General features: G+C 35.6%; 1 protein-coding gene across 1 annotated transcript; it reads left to right on the top strand.

Annotated features, from left to right (window-relative positions):
- The first annotated feature begins 10,372 nt into the window (after positions 1–10,372).
- LOC143565909 (ABC transporter G family member 3-like) lies at positions 10,373–16,788 on the top strand. Its single transcript, XM_077052742.1, has 12 exons — positions 10,373–10,466; positions 11,233–11,762; positions 12,379–12,458; positions 12,543–12,829; positions 13,337–13,508; positions 13,609–13,722; positions 14,315–14,443; positions 14,530–14,721; positions 15,088–15,174; positions 15,270–15,542; positions 15,947–16,054; positions 16,516–16,788. The coding sequence occupies exons 2-12, from the start codon at positions 11,282–11,284 to the stop codon at positions 16,765–16,767; spliced, it is 2,175 nt and encodes a 724-aa protein (XP_076908857.1). The 5' UTR covers positions 10,373–10,466; positions 11,233–11,281; the 3' UTR covers positions 16,768–16,788.
- Positions 16,789–18,718: the final 1,930 nt, after the last annotated feature.

Genomic DNA, 18,718 nt, shown 5'->3' with positions numbered 1-18,718 from the left:
CCTTGCATGCATGTAGAATGGATGGTAATCAACCAGTTTCAACTTATGTACTTAAGATGAAAAGTTACATTGATCGCCTCGCCAAGCTCAATTGTCCCATCTCAAAAGAGTTAGCAACGGATTTGATCCTTAACTCTTTGTCGAAAAGGTTCGACACTTTCGTGTTAAATTATAACATGAACGGGTGGGACAAAAACATTGGAGAACTTCACTCAATGCTTAAAACAGCCGAGGCGAGCATGGGTAAAAGGGTTTTACCCGTGTTTGCGATCAATGAAGGTGGATCCAAGAATCGATCTCAGCCCAATCCTAAGGCTAAGGTAGCAAAAAGAAAGGGTCCTCCTGTGCATCTTAAGGGTAAGGGCAAGGCACCGGTTATAGCAAAGAAACAAAAGGTTGTGGAACCGAGGGGTCATAAGGATGATCCTTGTTTTGGTTGTGGGGAGACCGGACATTGGAAACGCAATTGCCCGGTCTACCTAAAGGAGCTAAGAGACAAGAGGAATGCGGGGCATGCCTCGGGTAATGTCTTTATGATTAATATTGAGCTAAATCTTATTTCTTCTAACACATGGGTACTGGATACCGGATGTGGAACTCACATTTGCAATTGGTTGCAGGGGTTCAAAAGGAATGAAGACTTAAAGAAGGGCGAAGTGAGTCTTTTCATGGGCAACGATGCAAGGGTGCACGTGGTCGCTAGAGGAGACTTCACTTTATCGCTTCCAAGTGGTTTGGAAGTTGTTTTGAGGAATGTTTTGTATGCTTCTAGTTTGACTAGGAACATTATTTCCGTGCACCTTCTTAGACAATGTAATTTTGACTTTAAATTTGTAAAATCAGAAATGCATGTATCATCTAATGGTATCTTTTATTTTAAAGCTGTACCAAACAACGGTATTTATGAATTGGTTCATGATAATACCTCAAATAGCTCATTATATCAAACTTCCACCAAAAGACTCAAAAGGATTTGAGTGATTTCTACATTTGGCATTGTCGCCTTGGACACATAAACAAGAATCGTGTAAATACTCTCCAAAAGAATGGTCTTTTGAAAACAAACGAGTTAGGTTCGTTTGATGAGTGTGAATCTTGTATTCAAGGCAAGATGACCAAAGAGCCTTTCAAAGGTACAAATGAAAGGGCTAAGGACTTGTAAGGTATCATACATACGGATGTATTTGGACCTCTCAAGCCCACTAGTAGGAATAGTGAAAGGTACTTCATTACCTTTACCGACGATTTTAGTCGATATGGGTATGTGTATCTAATGAAACACAAACATGAAGCCTTTGAAATGTTCAAGGAATTTCAAAATGAAGTACAAAATTAGCTCGACCGAACAATCAAGGTACTCCGCTCCGATAGAGGAGGCGAATACCTAAGTGATGCTTTTCAAAGTCATCTTAGAGATTGTGGAATTGTTTCACAGCTCACTCCTCCTGGTACTCCTCAACATAACGGAGTATCCGAGAGGAGGAATCGAACACTGTTGGACATGGTTCGATCAATGATGGCACGAAGCTCACTACCACCATCATTTTGGGGATATGCACTACTTACAGCAACTCGTATTTTGAATATGGCCCCGACCAAAAAGGTAGATCGAACACCCTATGAAGTGTGGCATGGAAAGGTTCCATCCCTTTCATATTTAAGGGTATGGGGATGCAAAGTTTATGTTAAACGTGACACCCCAAATAAGCTTGAGGCTCGATCCATCAAGTGTATCTTCATAGGATACCCAAAGGATGATATAGGATATATATTCTATGATCCTAGTGAACAAAGAGTGTTTGTTTCACGCAAAGGATACTTCTTAGAAACTAAGTTCCTTATGGAAGGATCTAGTGAAAAGAGAGTGGAACTTGAAGAGGTTCAAGAATCACTGGATGATACACAGTTGGTCGATACTAGCTTTCAACACGAGGATGTTGAAGGTGATCAAATGGTTGATCATACACACGTTGCTCGCAGATCTAGTAGGGTTAGTCAACCTCCCGAGAGATATGGATTTCTCGTGGATGGTTGCTACTTGGTCGATTCGGATGAACCGATCTCCTACAAAGATGCTATGTCACAACCTGATTGTGAAAAATGGCTTGAAGCCATGAGCGCCGAGATGCAATCCATGCACGATAACCAAGTTTGGGAATTGGTTGATCGTCCACTTAACTCCAAACTGGTTGGATGTAAGTGGGTCTTCAAGAAGAAGACCGATATGCATGGAAATCTAGATACTTACAAAGCACGACTTGTAGCAAAAGGTTTCACACAAACTCAAGGGATTGATTATGATGAAACCTTCTCGCCGGTCGCGATGCTTAAGTCGATCAGGATATTATTTGCCATTGCAGCCCATTTTGATTATGAGATATGGCAGATGGATGTCAAGACCGCTTTTCTTAATGGATATCTTGAGGAAGATGTCCATATGGTTCAGCCTGAAGGTTTTGTCGATCCATCTAATCCTGACAAAGTATGTAAGTTAAGGAAATCAATCTACGGGTTGAAACAAGCATCACGGATGTGGAATCATCGTTTTAATGAAGAAATCAAAGCGTTTGGTTTCGTCCAAAACGGTGATGAGGCGTGTGTGTATAAATGGGCTAGTGGGAGTATAGTCATGTTCCTTATTTTGTATGTCGATGATATACTTTTATTTGGAAATGATATACCAAGTATGGAAAGCGTTAAAGCGTGGTTAAGTAGTCGTTTCTCAATTAAGGATCTTGGAGAAGCGACATATATCTTGGGAATAAAGGTCTATAGGGATAGACAAAGGAAATTGATCGGACTCAATCAAAGTGCATACATTGATAAAATCCTGAAAAGGTTCAGGATGGAAAACTCTAAGAAAGGTTTGGTACCTATTCCTAGAGGAACCGTGTTAAGCTCATCCCAAAGTCCTAGCTCTAAGGAAGAGCATGATAGGATGAAGCATGTTCCTTATGCTTCGGCAATAGGATCTATTATGTATGCAATGATGTGCACTAGACCGGACGTCTCGTATGCTTTAAGCATAACGAGTAGATACCAGCACAACCCAGGTGACAGTCATTGGATGGCTGTCAACAATATATTAAAATACCTTAGAAGGACTAAGGATATGTTTTTAATATATGGGTCTGGTGAGGAGGAACTCGTCGTAAAGGGTTACGTGGATGCGAGTTTCCAAAATGACCGAGATGATTCTCGGTCACAGTCGGGATATATCTTCATTTTGAATGGAGGCGCTGTCTCTTGGAAGAGTTCGAAGCAGGATGTTGTTGCGTTATCCACTACAGAATCTGAGTACATCGCCGCTTCAATGGCAGCCCAAGAGGCTGCATGGATGAAAAAGTTCATCATGGATCTAGGGATTATCTTTACCATTCAGGAGCCCCTAGAGATATTATGTGACAATGAGGGTGCTATTGCACAGATCAAGGAGCCTCGTGCTCATCAGAAAACGAGGCACATTGAGTGCAGATTCAACTACATAAGGGATGAAGTTGAAAAGGGAAAGATATGTATTCATAAAGTTCATACCGATCAAAATATTGCGGACCCACTCACGAAGCTCCTCGATAGGCCAAAGCATGAGGGTCATGTTTGTGCATTAGGACTTCGGTATTCTAGTGAGTGGATTTAATCTGTATTTAGTGTTTGTATAAGAACGAATGTAATGGGTATCTCATGAAAATTAATTATGTTTTAATTATTCAATGAGTTATGTTCTATATTTGCATGTTTAATCCATGAATGACTTATGTTGTTCTAAACGTCCGTAGTCGATCATACTTGTGGGAACAAGTATGAAGGTAAGACTATTATGAACCCGGATTGGTTGATATTCATGTGATGAATATAGGGCATAGGTTTGCCACCAAAGTTCATAGATATTTGTGGGATACAAATATTGGACTGACCCGCTCTCAAGGATCACTGCATGGAGTTAGTGTAACTGATCATAAGTAATCCTTGAGTAAAGGCGAGTATCATTGTGTCCTTTGACCTAAGATGCATATTGGATCTGGTCTTTCATCAAGTCTGATAACTTGACTCTCTTCTTTGTTATTTCGGTAACACGATAACGTGTAAGAAAGAGCTCAGATATCATACGAGATGTCAACAAGGGTGTATGCAGTCAAGATGGGATTTGTTCCTCTTATGTGTTGAGAGTTTAGATGTCTAAGGACTGTTAAGTTAAATCATTGAGAGAATGATCACTCTGTGTCTCTTCGATTTGACAGGACATCTAGTAACAAAGGGATATAGTGATAAGACTTACCTATATCATATCAAGTATGGACTTGAAGGGGATGATGTTATTGAATGGCACTTAGTCAAACACACTAGGGATGGTGACCTGTTGTTAGGCGGTATTCACCATTAGCATTAACTTCCTATGAGTCACGTGCAAGTGGGAGATTGTTGGAATACCGTATGCCCGAGACACATAATTAGGTTAATGTGGCTAGCCGTGTTTGATCCAAGTCGGGTCATACCCAATAACGAGTTAGACACACACCAATTATGTATTTGTTGAGATATGATCTATAAAACAAATACAGAACACAACACATTCAGAAATCGGGTTTCTGAATAATTACTTGAAAGTGTTAAATAAATTAATTGGTTAATTTATTTATTCAAATAATTATTATTGGAATGATTATTTAAACATGTGTTCTTTTATAAAATGGTTTATAAAAGATGGGATGTTTATATATTTTATAAGGTATAAAATATATATTATTTAGACATGTATGCCTTACACCCCATACACTTGGTCAAAGTTGGTAAGGACTTGATGGAGGTTGAGTAACTTTTACTTGACCAAAAAACCTAACTTAAGATATGAATGAGATATGATCTCATTTATATAAAGATCAACATACTTTCAAGATATAATAAGTAACCACAACTCTCTCTTTCCCTCTAGCTTTTGGTTCGGCCGAAGTCAAGAAACAAAAGAGGTTCGAGTCTCGGTTTCTCGTGTTTCAAGCTTCCTAACATAGCTCGGTGTGTGTTGGAGGCTCGGGGTATCTTCCGTTTGAGGATTTTCCCTTTGAAAGTCTAGCATCAACATCATCATCTTCTTCAACCATCAACTACATCTCTTAAGGAGTTAAGAATGTAAGTTTTACAAGCTTTGATAGTTTAGTTTTTCCGTATTATTTGATCCTTAGTCTCGGGTTTCTAATCTTAAGATTAATGGTAATCTTGAAACAAGAATAAAGGGTTATTCATAGATTAACACACATATGAACTTGTAATATATATATGGATATATGTACATAAAGTTTATAGATAATCACGCTTCCGCCTTTTAATGACTAGTTAAATGATTAACTAAGTCTAAAATATCCATAGAAACCCAACAGGAACATGCTATAATCAGTGACTGAAAGATCTTGTCGAGCTTCATCATGCGACAAACCGCCAATTTTCATGTTGCTCGTATGCGAGACCCGGGCTCTATCATATTTGGTTCTAATTTATTCAAAGAACCAAAATGTAAACCAAACAGATCCAACACCTATCTGAATTGGTTTGGATCAGTTTGATTTTTCCTTGCAAAAAACTGGTCTTATACCGAACCATTTTGGCGAAAACCAATGTTGACCATGTTTGACCATACCGAATTTCTTTGCCACAAAACCGATTTATACACCTCTACATGTCACTAGAAAAAAATATGAGTGAGAACCCCTAGTGAATGGATACAAGTTGTGTTGGTAAACATTAAATAAAACGATCAAAGATAACTAACAATAGATAAAAAGAAGGGGATGTGATCCTCATACACCACCCCCACATGCCTATACGGCTCGTATAGGCCTATATGGCCGTATAGGGTACGAATGCCTGACAAGGGGACAAAAAAACAGCTTTTTGCAGCCTATACGACCGTATAGGCCTATACGAGCCGTATAGGCATTAAATGGCTCGTATTGCACTCTGACAAAAGCATAAAACCTATACGGTCGTATAGGGCTATACGACCGTATAGAAAATATTTGCAGAAACATTCAGACTGCCTTAATCGCTGCCGTAAAACGACCATATGAGCCGTATAGTGCTATACGACCCGTATAGGCTAAATGTTAAAAAAAACCCTCAAATTTCTATTATATGTAACTGTAAGCAGCAAGTATGCCTAGAATATTAAAAACCTAATTTTTTTTTAGAAAATTCAATAACAAACAAGCTGGGTCAACCAGCCCCAAACAGTCTTGAGCTTTTGACGAGCTAAGCTTGAGCTCAACATTTAAGCCCGTTAAGATAAACGAGCCAAATACGACCCACATATCACATATATTAAACATATGGTCATCATTTTTTTTAAGTGTCTATACGGCCGTATAGGCCTATACGACCTGTATAGGCCTATACGAGACACTATAAACGATGGCCGACAACCTCAGACACAAACTGACACGATTCAGGTCCTATACGACCGTATAGCCCTATACGAGCAGTATAGGACAACAAATGGTGTGGGAGGATCCAGGGTGGTGTGGGAGGATCCCTTGCCTTTCTAATTGCTGAGTTGGTTTAAGGACACCAATTGAGCTTGTTGTTAGCAACATTAACTTCTTTCAGAACTATAGTCATTAACGTTATTTATAACAAACTAGCCCATCTAAAGAAAGACCACCTTATCCGAATATTAGAGTATGAGAATAATCAATCGTAGGACACAACAAAAACCAAAAATAAACCCATACCATAAAATTAAACATTACTAATAATCAAAATGCATATAAAGGTTGTGTACCTGATGTACTAATAGTGTGAGACATAACCATCCACCACAAATCATTATCACTCAGAACGTCGCAGTTGAGTGATATATATACATCACTAACGATATCAATGACTTACCTTTTCCAATCCCAATAACAATCACTGCGCACTGGCCAAATTCCTCATTTAATCAGGTTCAAAATTCAACGGGTTTACTACCCTTGAGTTTGATGAAATATTTTGGCTGGGTGCGTAATTTGATGAAATGTGCAACGGCTAAAACCACGATCATCATCATCATCATCATCATCATCATCGTACTCAGTATATCCCACCAATAGCAAAGCTATGGTAGGGTATGAGGAGGGTAAGATGTAGACAGCCTTACCTCTACCCCATGGGGATAGAGAGACTGCTTCCGTTGAGACCCCCGGCTCGATAGTAGTTTTGCATCAAGCCTTGGACATAAGGCACATAGCACTCAATCATCGAGACGCCGGCTGATTGGTGCATGTACCCTTGTCTTTCGGCTATCAACGCCACCACATGATACCTGATTAACCTTCCATCACTTTTAACGTTATTTTCACGAGATTAGTAAAATAACGTCAAAATTAGTGCAATTTTACTTTTGCCCACCGAGGGTTCACACATATATACATTATATGCACGCACCGCAAGCAGGGCCCAAGGCTAAAACCACGATATAAGTAAAAAATGAAATTCTCACGCGCATATGTATTTCACAGTCAAAGTACTTGAATTGACATTTAACCATAAATCATAAAGGCCCACAAAGTATGTTCCAAAAATAATTACAGCTTAAGAAATAAAAATATAGAGAGTGCATATGTTAAAGTTGCTCGCGTGAACAAGATGAGAAAACCAGCCTTAGTTTATGATAATAATATGCATTTCATCTTGGGACTTTTCAAATCTTGAGACCTATCTGCAAAGATTAATTAGGCAAAGAAACAAACTAACTTATATATAATTCTGGTGAGGATATAAAATACTTTAGTCCAACTTTCTTTCTTTGAATACTACTTTCAATTTTGTGTATATAATAAGATGAAAATTTATCCTGTATATTATATATAGGGGAAGCTTTACAAATTTGTAATGAAAAGAAATCCCTTGTTTTTTTAAACAAAATTTAAACTCACAACCCGTTCGTTAATATATACCCAACCCAAGTGGACCCTGGATGATGCGATGAATAAACAAAAGATATGATCGATCACCTTAAACAATCCACCATTCATAAGCGCACAGAAAACACCAACAGACATTACTTCAGCAGGACCTCTCATGCCGGAAACCAGTGATATCGCAACCCCATAACCAAAACTGGCCACCATACTGCAAAGATGATGATCAAATTAACAGCATATATATAACCAACCAACCACCAAAGATATCATGTGCATTAACATTAACTTGAAGACAACATATGTCTAATTACCTTTTTTTTTTGGTGATGGGCCGATAGCAAATTTAAATAAGCCCACTGTTTTTATTCTTAAGTTTTGCTCATTCAAAATAACCACACATCTATATTGACATGTTATTATTCGATAAAGGAGGAAAAAATTATCAATTGAGAAAATAAAATGTATACCTTCACTTTGATTTTTTTTTTCATAGCTCAATTGTGTTATTGGTATTGACTTAGTGATTATTGAGTGGTTTGTCAAGCACCATCCACCTATTTATATTAGTTGCTACGCTAAATTTAAAACATTCATTGATCTAAGGGAACTATAAATAAAAATCTTGCTACATATTCTAGATATGTCTATGGAAGTCTCCAAATCAAATATTTCCATAGGCTTCCCACAGTTCCATGTCTTTTGATTTACCAAATTTCAAAAAGAGAGTTTTACACATTTCTTTGAACCTTTATTTAATTATGTCGTAAGTGGGAAAATTGTAATTTTTTAGGTAGTGTTTGATATGCAAGAATGACAGGGGGGAATGAAATGATTTATTACATGAGAATAAAAAAAATGTTGTTTGGTTGCTTAATAGAATAAAATCATTTATTACACATGGAATCTTATTCCATCAAAACTATTCATTCCCACCCATTCTTCATTTTCATTTCATTCTTCCATCACCCTACTTTCTCAACAACGCTACCACACCGCCACCGTTGCCGTCGCCACCACCTTACCACCAGCGCTACCACCGCCACCCGTCGCCACCTGAGCATAACCGCCATCATCACTGTCGCGCATCACTACCAATGCTACCACCGCTACTTAGAGAATTTTCAACCTTTATTATATTTTCGAATCCAAAATTATAACACTATATTTTCTCTTACTCTTTCTATTAAATAATATTTTTTTTATAAATTTTCTCTCTCTCTTGGCCGTTGGCATGCCTTGGCCAGAATGTCCAATGAAATTGGGGTGATGGTTAAGACTTATTATTCTTGAGGTCTCAAGTTTGAAACCTGATTTAAGAGGGATTCAGGATATCCCACTCAAGTATTAAGGAGTTTCAAACGATTAAATAAAAAAAAGAGTGAATTACGAAATCATTTTTCTCTATATACATGTATACAATCCCCTGTGTTCTTGAATTTTGTGGAGTGATTTTGAGTTTTGCAAATGTAGGTTTAAAGTATTGTTCTCATGATGAAAAGTCAGTGTAAAAATATTTAAAATATGAACGAACAAAGTCGATGAATGAGATCCAAAATTTGAGTAAACTGCACTTCATTAATTTATAATAATTTACTTTACATTTTAAAATTATTTGTTTGGTGGTCTTTAGTATATTTTCTTTTAAATATTCAAAATAAATATAAAAGTTGCTTCGTATCTTTTCTCCTAAGTTATTAAAGATGTTATCCACCCATTTTAAATTATTATGAAAAAAAAAAGAAAACATATATATTATTTATATGTTCCAGAAAAGAATATTTGTTTGCTTTAGAGAAAGTAATTGAAAATCAAATAAATAAACAAATTAAGTAAATCTACAAGATTTTCATTTCCAACCAAGGTAAATTATAATTCACGGGCTAGCCCTTAAAATTAATGACTTTTATATCTATAGCCTATAGATAGCTCGAACTAAACTACATAAAACAAGTTAAATATGAAAAAAAAACATGTAAAAGTATACTATTGTAACACAGTAATGGATGCATAATTTTTCAAAGTTAATTATAAATTTAGTCGAAATGTTACAAACGTAATAATATCAAAAAAAACTTTAAAGATCTAGTAATAAAACTAAGTCTTTTCAAGAACATACTAACAAAGTCACAATATCCCATGTAACACTTAGAAAATACCTTTTTATACATATAAATAAAATGTTGAATAACCCTAAATTTAGTTCACACTGCCTTACACTTGAGACAATGACTCACAATTTGTAACACGACATAACTCAACACAATGACAAACAAGTTAATGCTCGGGAAACAAAGTTAATACCACTTGCTGGATAACAAATTCAATTCTACTAAAAACAAAGTTTTAAGCTTTGGATGCTGAAGAAAGCACGACTCACTGAACCTTGGTCGAAAATTCCACGACCTCCGGTGCTAGAATTCCAAATTGCAATTAGAGAGAAAAATAGGGGTTTTTATAAAAATAATAATCATTCCACAAGTGGAGTAATGATGAGCCTTCTCACCTCTACGCTGTCTTTTGTCTTCCACCACTTCTCACACATACAAACAGTCGATTTCTTCTCTTCAGATCCAGGTTACTTTGTCACTCTCTACTGCCATCTTTGTCTTCCATTTTATAGCTTCTTCTTCTTCAAATTTCTAGTATTATTTCGACCCTTTTGGATTTAAGTGGTACTTGAACTTAATATGTAGTTAAAGTTCAAGATTCTTGTTTCTGGGTGGTTATTTTTGTTGAATATTTTTACTATTTTGGCCGAAGTTCATTTATATATTTAGGTTAGATACAAGTTAATGTATTTGGAATGACTTGAATTTGTAGATTTGAATGTGTTAGATGCCCACCAAGTGTTTGTTAAAAGTCTTGAGCTATTTTATTTACTTTTATTTTTTAACCAGTGTTGCAATAATAAGTATTATTAATCGTCGGCTAGTCGGTGAGCTACTGGTTAGTTTTTTTTCTGCTAATCGGTGACATTAATCTACAGTCGGTCAAAATGGTCAAAAATGGTGAAACCGGTCCAAATCAAACCTTTTTTTAAAGGCAATTGGACCTTGCTTTTTCTCATTGATTTGTTATGTTTACGTTTAATTGGTTATGTTTGAAGTATTTATGTGAACATTTATATTATTTTGAAAAATTGTGTGTATATATATTATATATATAATTTTGAAAAAATTCATGTAAAATTTATAATCTAATTAATTGCTAGTCGGTACCCCACTGCCCGACTAGCAATTAGTGAGTTCTACAAGACTGGCTTTAACTTGGTATTTTTTTAACATTTTTTAACTATTTATGGCATATCGCATATAGTTAATTTCCAACTTGATGGTTGCAGGGTTTTGAATGATTTGAATCTTTGATGTAGTATCTAATTAGATATCATAATGGAAGAAATACAATCTCAATCAGAAAACTATAGATCTTCATCATCTTCAGCTAGCAGTCCGGCAAGTAGAGTGCCATCTAGTAACTTCTTTTACTTAAGAAAACAAGGAGCGTTAAGACAACCGATTTCATTTGAAGATTCACCCGATTGGGGAGATGATAATAATGCAGATGTGGAGGTTAGGGTGGAAGAGGGCGGTGACTCCATCAACACTGCCACCACTCCCATTTCACCGTCTCTTTCGAAGCTCAACAGTGGGTCCCTACCATCACCACCGTTACCGGAAGGTGCGGTTGTGGCTAGAAAGATTGCAGGGGCTACTGTTGTGTGGAAAGATTTAACGGTTACTATAAAGGGTAAACGGAAGTATTCTGATCGGGTTGTTAAAAGTTCAAATGGTTATGCGTTACCTGGCACGATGACTGTGATTATGGGCCCCGGGAAGTCGGGGAAATCGACTCTATTGAGAGCACTTGCTGGTATGTAGCATACTTTTAAGAACACAATGTGATTTTAACGTTTTTTGAATTATTTTATGCAATAGTTTGTTACCAAAATATGAAATTTGTAATCATGTGATGCAACTAGTTATTGTTCTTTAGTATTTAATGAGACGTATTCTTACCAAAATATGTGCAATTTGTAATCATATAATGCAACATATTCTTGCAAAAGTATGCAATTTAGCTTTAACTTTGTACATGCACATGCAATTTACATCTTTTAACCATTTCATGCTATAGTTCCTTACCAAAATATGCAATTTATAATTATGTAATGCAATAGCGTATCATTTTTACTATTTAATGCAATATGTTCTTACAAAAAGATGCAGTTTCTAACCATATAATGCAACAGCTTACCATTTTTTTACCATTTAATACAACATCTTCTTACCAAAATATTCTATTTGTAACCATATAATGCAACATGTTACCTGTTTTTACCATTCAATGACATACTTGACATTTTTTTACTATAGGTATGATAAGTTCACTTTCTTGTAGTTTTCCCAGTTTTAATGGCTAATTTTGTTAACGACATTTACTCATTTGTAGCTTTGATTAGATTTAATAGTTTCTCGTTCTCTTTTAGGAAGGTTGGATGATTCAGCCAAAACATATGGTGAAATATTTGTCAACGGGGCTAAATCGAGCTTGCAGTACGGATCCTATGTAGGTCTCAAGATTTAACATTAAACATCACTACATTTTGTGGGTCCCACAACATCCAACTAATAATTCGTTTTCTATATACAGGGATTTGTTGAGAGAAAAAACACACTCATCGGATCATTAACCGTGCGTGAATTTTTATACTATTCAGCACTACTTCAACTTCCCGGTTTCTTTTATCAGAAAAAGAGTGTTGTAGAGGATGCTATACATGCAATGTCGTTAGGTGACTATGCAAATAAACTCATAGGTGGCCATTGTTACATGAAGGGTCTACCGAGTGGTGAAAGAAGGCGAGTCAGCATTGCTAGAGAGCTCGTGATGAGACCTCAAGTCTTGTTTATAGACGAGCCTCTTTATCATCTTGATAGGTAAAAATTCTAAATCTGCTTGCCTGTTTAAAGGGCCATGTTCGCGGGTCGGCGGTCCAACCCGACACTAACCCTAACGTGTAACACATAAACACGAACACGACATGTATATTCGTGGGTTGACATGAACACGACCTGAACCTGAAAGTTTGACACGAACCCGAACATGAAAATCATGTTAGACATATAAATTCGAACGCGACAAGAATATGCGCAGGTTGACATGAACACGAACAAAACTCCAAAATTGTGTCAGACATAAAAACTCAAACACGACTCGAATATTCATGTCAACCCGGAAGGTTCGTGTGTTACCTGTTTAACCCTTTTATTTATTGATAATGGTTCGACCCAAAAACTGACAAGCCCGTCTATGCTATACCATTAAACCCAAACCCACAAATTTTGTGTTAGGTTCGTGTCGTGTCAGAAATTCACACCTCTATTTGTCCTTAATTCACCCTTAATTTATCATTTTTCCCTTAAGTAACAATCATCCGTTTTCAGTGTTTCTGCACTTTTGATGATGGTGACATTGAAGAAGCTTGCAAGCACCGGCTGCACTCTAATCTTCACTATTTATCAGAGTAGCACGGAAGTGTTCGGTCTTTATGACCGAATTTGTCTTCTTTCAAACGGGAATACATTGTTTTTCGGTGAGACATTGGCTTGTTTGCAGGTAAATCATTTAGTTTTAATAAGTTTGAAGTATATATTCATTTTGTTATATGTTTATATAGTTACTGAATGCATGCATATTATATTTTATGATCATGTAGCACTTTTCAAATGCTGGATTTCCTTGCCCGATTATGCAAAGTCCTTCTGATCATTTTCTTCGTGCAATAAACACTGACTTTGACCGGATTATTACAATGTGCAAAACTTGGCAGGTAATATGTATATTTTTTTCTGTCTTTTATATAAATAATTCTTGTGTCAAGTATTATATAAAAGTTATAATATATCAATAATAACCTAGTTTTCTAAATAAAGTAATTCATGATGTTTTGATGTGCTCTGCATAAAAAGTACAATTTGGATTAGGGGTGTGTATGAGTCAGTTTTGGGCGCAAATCAAACCTAAAACTGGAATTTGGTTTTCATAATGGGTTTGGTTTCGGTATATTCGGTTTTATCATTTGAACTTGAAATTGGTTGGCCAAAAACAAAATGCCCAAAATATTGAATTTGGGTCTAAATCTTTTTGTTAATTGATCATTACTTAATTATTGGTTTTAACTGTTTTGTTGATGAAAAACCGAAACAGAACAAAAAAGTTGGTATTTTTAAAAAATATAACATCCAAACCATCTGAGTTCAGTTAAATCTGTTTCGTGCAAACCCCTACTTTGGATGATTTCGACTAATCTACTGTGTATCCTTTTAAGCTATTTTCTTCATATATGTCCTGTTTGACCCGTTATAGATAAAACATAGCATGAATCGACAGTTTCATAATATTTCTTGAATTTATTTTTTCAGGATGATAATGGGGATTTTTCAAATGTTAATATGGACACTGCAGTAGCAATCCGTACACTTGAAGAAACATACAGATCTTCAGCAGATGCAGCAGCAGTCGAGACTATGATACACAGGCTAACCGAAAGAGTAAAATATAAATTCAAGTTTACATTTTTATTTTATAATAATTAATTTGGGTGTTAAAAATGTACTTTATGACATCATGGTCACAGGAAGGACCGACTCTCAAAAGCAAGGGAAAAGCAAACAGTGCTACAAGAATTGCAGTGCTGACTTGGCGATCGTTGTTGATTATGTCACGGGAATGGAAATATTATTGGCTTCGGTTGATTCTTTGCATGCTTCTTGCGTTATGTGTCGGCACTGCGTTTTCGGGTTTAGGCCATTCTTTGTCTTCTGTTGGGGTATGCATAATATTATATGTTTATTGGATATATAGTTATTTTATTTGTATGCATATACAATAATGTGTGTGCGTGTATATTAGTTATAGCTATAGTAATTACATAGTATCAGGATCATTTCAAATTTCCACATAATTTAAGAACTCTTAACAAGAAGAAAATATACAATATTACACACAAAGAAAAAGAAGAAAATATATAATACTTTGTTGTTCTTTCATAGTTTTTTATAAAATAAAAATCATCTTATAGATAAAAATAATCGACTTGCAAGCCTAGTCAAGCTTGGGCTCGAGCTCATTTGTTATATAAAATAAAAGTCATCGTTTATTTATAAATAATTTTGAAGATCAAATCTTTATGCAGACAAGAGTTGCAGCAATATTTGTGTTTGTTTCTTTTGCTTCACTCCTAAGCATTGTTGGGGTACCTGCACAATTAAAGGAGGTTAAGGTATATCTTTAATATTTTTAATTTTACCATCTACATAAGTTAATAACATAAATATAATTATATAACATGTTAAACCATTCACATGTTTAATGCAGGTGTATGCTTGTGAAGATTCAAATCAACACTCAGGAGGAATAGTTTTCTTAACTGGTCAAATTCTTGCCAGTTTCCCGTTCTTGTTTTTAATCTCGATTACATCGAGTCTCGTTTTCTACTTTCTCGTGGGGCTTAGAAACGATTTCAGCTTTATGATGTACTTTGTGCTTAATTTCTTCATGTGCCTTTTGGTCAACGAAGGACTTGTGCTCGTTGTTGCTACCGTTTTGCAAGATACTTTCTGGAGTATTTCAACGCTCGTGTTTATACATGTGAGTTATGCTTAAAATTATGGGTGCAAGATCGGTGGGTGGTTGGTAATGGGGTTGAAACGGGTCATTTTTATATGAATGTTAACGCGCCAGGTCGGGTCTATTTGATCATAAACACTCTTTTCTTTTCTAATAAAATAATTGTGAATAGGGGTATGCATGGGTTGGTTTTGGGCTCAAATCAAACTGTTTGTTTTTTATTGGGTTTGGTTATTTTGGTTTTGTGCACACCTCTAAAGAATAACTAATACGCTAATTATGATAAGATAACAATGTTATTTGAATGGTAATCTTGATCTTTGAATCAAATTATTTAGGAGGGTGTATGCATAAAAGATTATCGGTAAGGATCAAACAACTTAAAACTTATGAGTCTAAAATGCTACCTGCATGATGTTTTACAGGTAATGATGATGCTTTCTGCGGGCTATTTCCGAATTCGAAGTGCTTTGCCGGGACCCGTTTGGCTGTATCCTGTTTCCTATATTGCTTTTCACACATATTCAATCCAGGCAAGTCTATGAGGCAACACGGGCTGGGCCGTTAACTCATTTTTATCATAGTTAATGTTATTTTTAGATACATTAATAAAAACTTTGCTATATAGCACATCAGTGTTATCCAACCCAAACACGAACATATTTTTATTCGTGCCAAAAACATCAACCCTAACCTGCACAATATTTTTATTCGTGCCAAAAACATCAACCCTAACCTGCACAAACTTCAAATTGTGTAACATGAATACGACCCGTTTAACCCATTTATGTAAACGTGTAAATGTATTTAACCGGGCTGGTGGGTGGTAAAATATGGGCTGAAAAGGTCATTAACGGGTTAGTGGGTCGACCTGTTTTACTAAACGGGTTGACCCGGTCAAACTAATCAAAACTCATTTAATTAAACAGGTTGACTCGAACACAACTTGTTTTGTAATCTTGGAAAGTAATTGACTTTGAATTATGTGTTTTAGGGTCTGTTGGAGAACGAGTATGACGGGACATCATTTGCAGTCGGTCAAGTAAGAACAATATCCGGGTACCAAGCTCTTCATAACGTTTATGATATTTTACCCGATGATAATTCAAAATGGAGGAATCTTCTGATCCTTTTACTAATGGCTGTTGTTTACCGAGTTGTTGTGTTTGTGTTGCTACATTTTTGTGTGAAGAAAAACTCGTCTTTGTTTAGATTTGTGTGTTGTAAACTCAAGATGAATGAATGAATGAATGAATGAATGCATATGTACGCGTTGTGTAATATGATCACTTCAATTTTGTTCTTGGTTCTTAGACATTAAAGATGATGCAAATATGAAATTTTAACTTGTTTTCTGAAGTTGTAAAAGACTTGTTTATTTGCCACCATGTTACAAAATTTCAGTGCTGGTTCTAATTTGACCTGGTCATGCTACAAGATTATGGTCCATAAAACTACATTATGATTTAAACATTAAATAGTTTATTAATATTTCGATAACATTATGTAGACTTTCTGGGCATAAAATAAGTAGTCTTCTTTCATTAAAAATTTGTTTAATTAACTTTTAATGGAATCCAATTTTTTCAGCTATCTTTTAAAGAGCCGGCTATGTATACACTTAATACTAGTTAATAGAGATGAACATGCTCGGTTATTGGTCATATTGTCATAACTAATAACTTAGCCTATAGCCGATTTTTTGACTTTTATATTTTCGTAACCATCGGTTTCGCTTATAAATGATTCAGTTAACTATGTTAGTGGACAAGATGATTCGGTTAATCATCGGTTTTGAACTCGAGTGAATTAAAACTAACTTTAGTTAATAAATTCAACTAGATCTTGAATAGAATAAAGCATTACAATTGTTACAAGACAAATTGAAAAACTTCTGAACCGACAATAAATCACCCTGATAATGTGACCAATGACACTAATAACTTTTAGTGTCGTTATCAATACCAATCTCACTTTAACAAAAATATAACTCTCTTCACTATGTCTTTCATTTATATCATTTCAAAAAATTTACAAACATAAGATGAAAATCAATGAGTCGTCGTTGAACACAACCAAAATCATTCCATATGTGAGTATGATTACCCTTAATAACAAAGTGAAAGATAGAATTGACACCGATTTCATTACATGTATACATTAATATCAATGAATTATTCTAAATCCAATTTACTAACAAACACCACCCATACACTAATAATAGCATCCAAAGACATGCTTATTAATTGTTCCCCTAGATCCGGAAGAAAAAACCCAACAAAGCAGAAATTGCATAATATCACAGTTGGTTTTCTGGTCCAATGACATAAGAGTGATGTTAAGTTTTAGGATCTTAAGTTCTCAAATTCGAAACATGACTTACGGGATTTATCCCACAGTAGAGCTTCCTTCTTGATGGTGTTATTGGGTGAGTCAGGTCTGAACTCTGAAGCCTTAAATTTAGTATGAACGATTGATGATTCTATCTAAGAAAGATTCACCTAGGTAAAAGATTTTTTGAACAACTAACAAATCATCTAAATGAACTACCGGCTAAATTCACCACATTGGGATATACTCGCATGGAAAACTCTCACTTAAGGCCATCGCTAGTGAATACTTGCCCGAAAGCACGGTAATGCAGTGAGGAAAAACCCGTTTAGTCTCTCATCATCACTCGGTGCCGCTAAAACTAAATAACAGGGCAAAAAACGACCTGATCACAAAAAACGACCTGATCAAAAAACAATGTTTTAAAATCCGGTTTTTAACTCATACCGGATTGGCCTAAACAATGTCCCCTACATGATTCCATAGTAAAAAGTAATCCAAAAGCTAATTTATAATCAAATAATAATACATAAGTTTACTCGTTCCAATTCTAATTGCCAGGTTAAAAGTGATTTTAAAAATATGGGCCACAAATATCAAATTATCTTTGGGCTTAAAACCGGTATATTAGAAAAACTCACCGGTTTGATGTTCTAGCAAACCAGCCAAATATACTAGGCTCAAAATACCTGCCTGCTGTGCGAAATCCCGTTTAACCATTTGAACATGCCGTTTCATACCGTTTTTGAAACATTGCTAAAAACTCACCAAAAAGTTGATTTGGTGGAGAAAATGTTGCTATCAGTTTTGCATTTGCGTAATTTGTAAAATTTATTTAAACTCATGAACTCATCCTATCATCCTAA

This window comes from Bidens hawaiensis, unplaced genomic scaffold, assembly GCF_021521415.1.
Source record: "Bidens hawaiensis isolate Kalapana, Puna unplaced genomic scaffold, B.hawaiensis_p1.1 tig00022579_1, whole genome shotgun sequence".
Lineage (NCBI taxonomy): Eukaryota > Viridiplantae > Streptophyta > Magnoliopsida > Asterales > Asteraceae > Bidens > Bidens hawaiensis.
The sequence above is the reverse complement of the archived record's forward strand: the minus strand, read 5'-3'. Positions and strand labels throughout refer to the sequence as shown.

Excerpts from the sequence above, each read along its gene's own strand:
- LOC143565909 (XM_077052742.1), top strand. The coding sequence starts at position 11,282 with ATGGAAGAAATACAATCTCAATCAGAAAACTATAGATCTTCATCATCT. Across the intron at positions 12,459-12,542 it reads GCTTGCAGTACGGATCCTAT|GGATTTGTTGAGAGAAAAAA; the intron begins GTAGGTCTCAAG and ends TTCTATATACAG. Across the intron at positions 13,509-13,608 it reads AGACATTGGCTTGTTTGCAG|CACTTTTCAAATGCTGGATT; the intron begins GTAAATCATTTA and ends ATGATCATGTAG.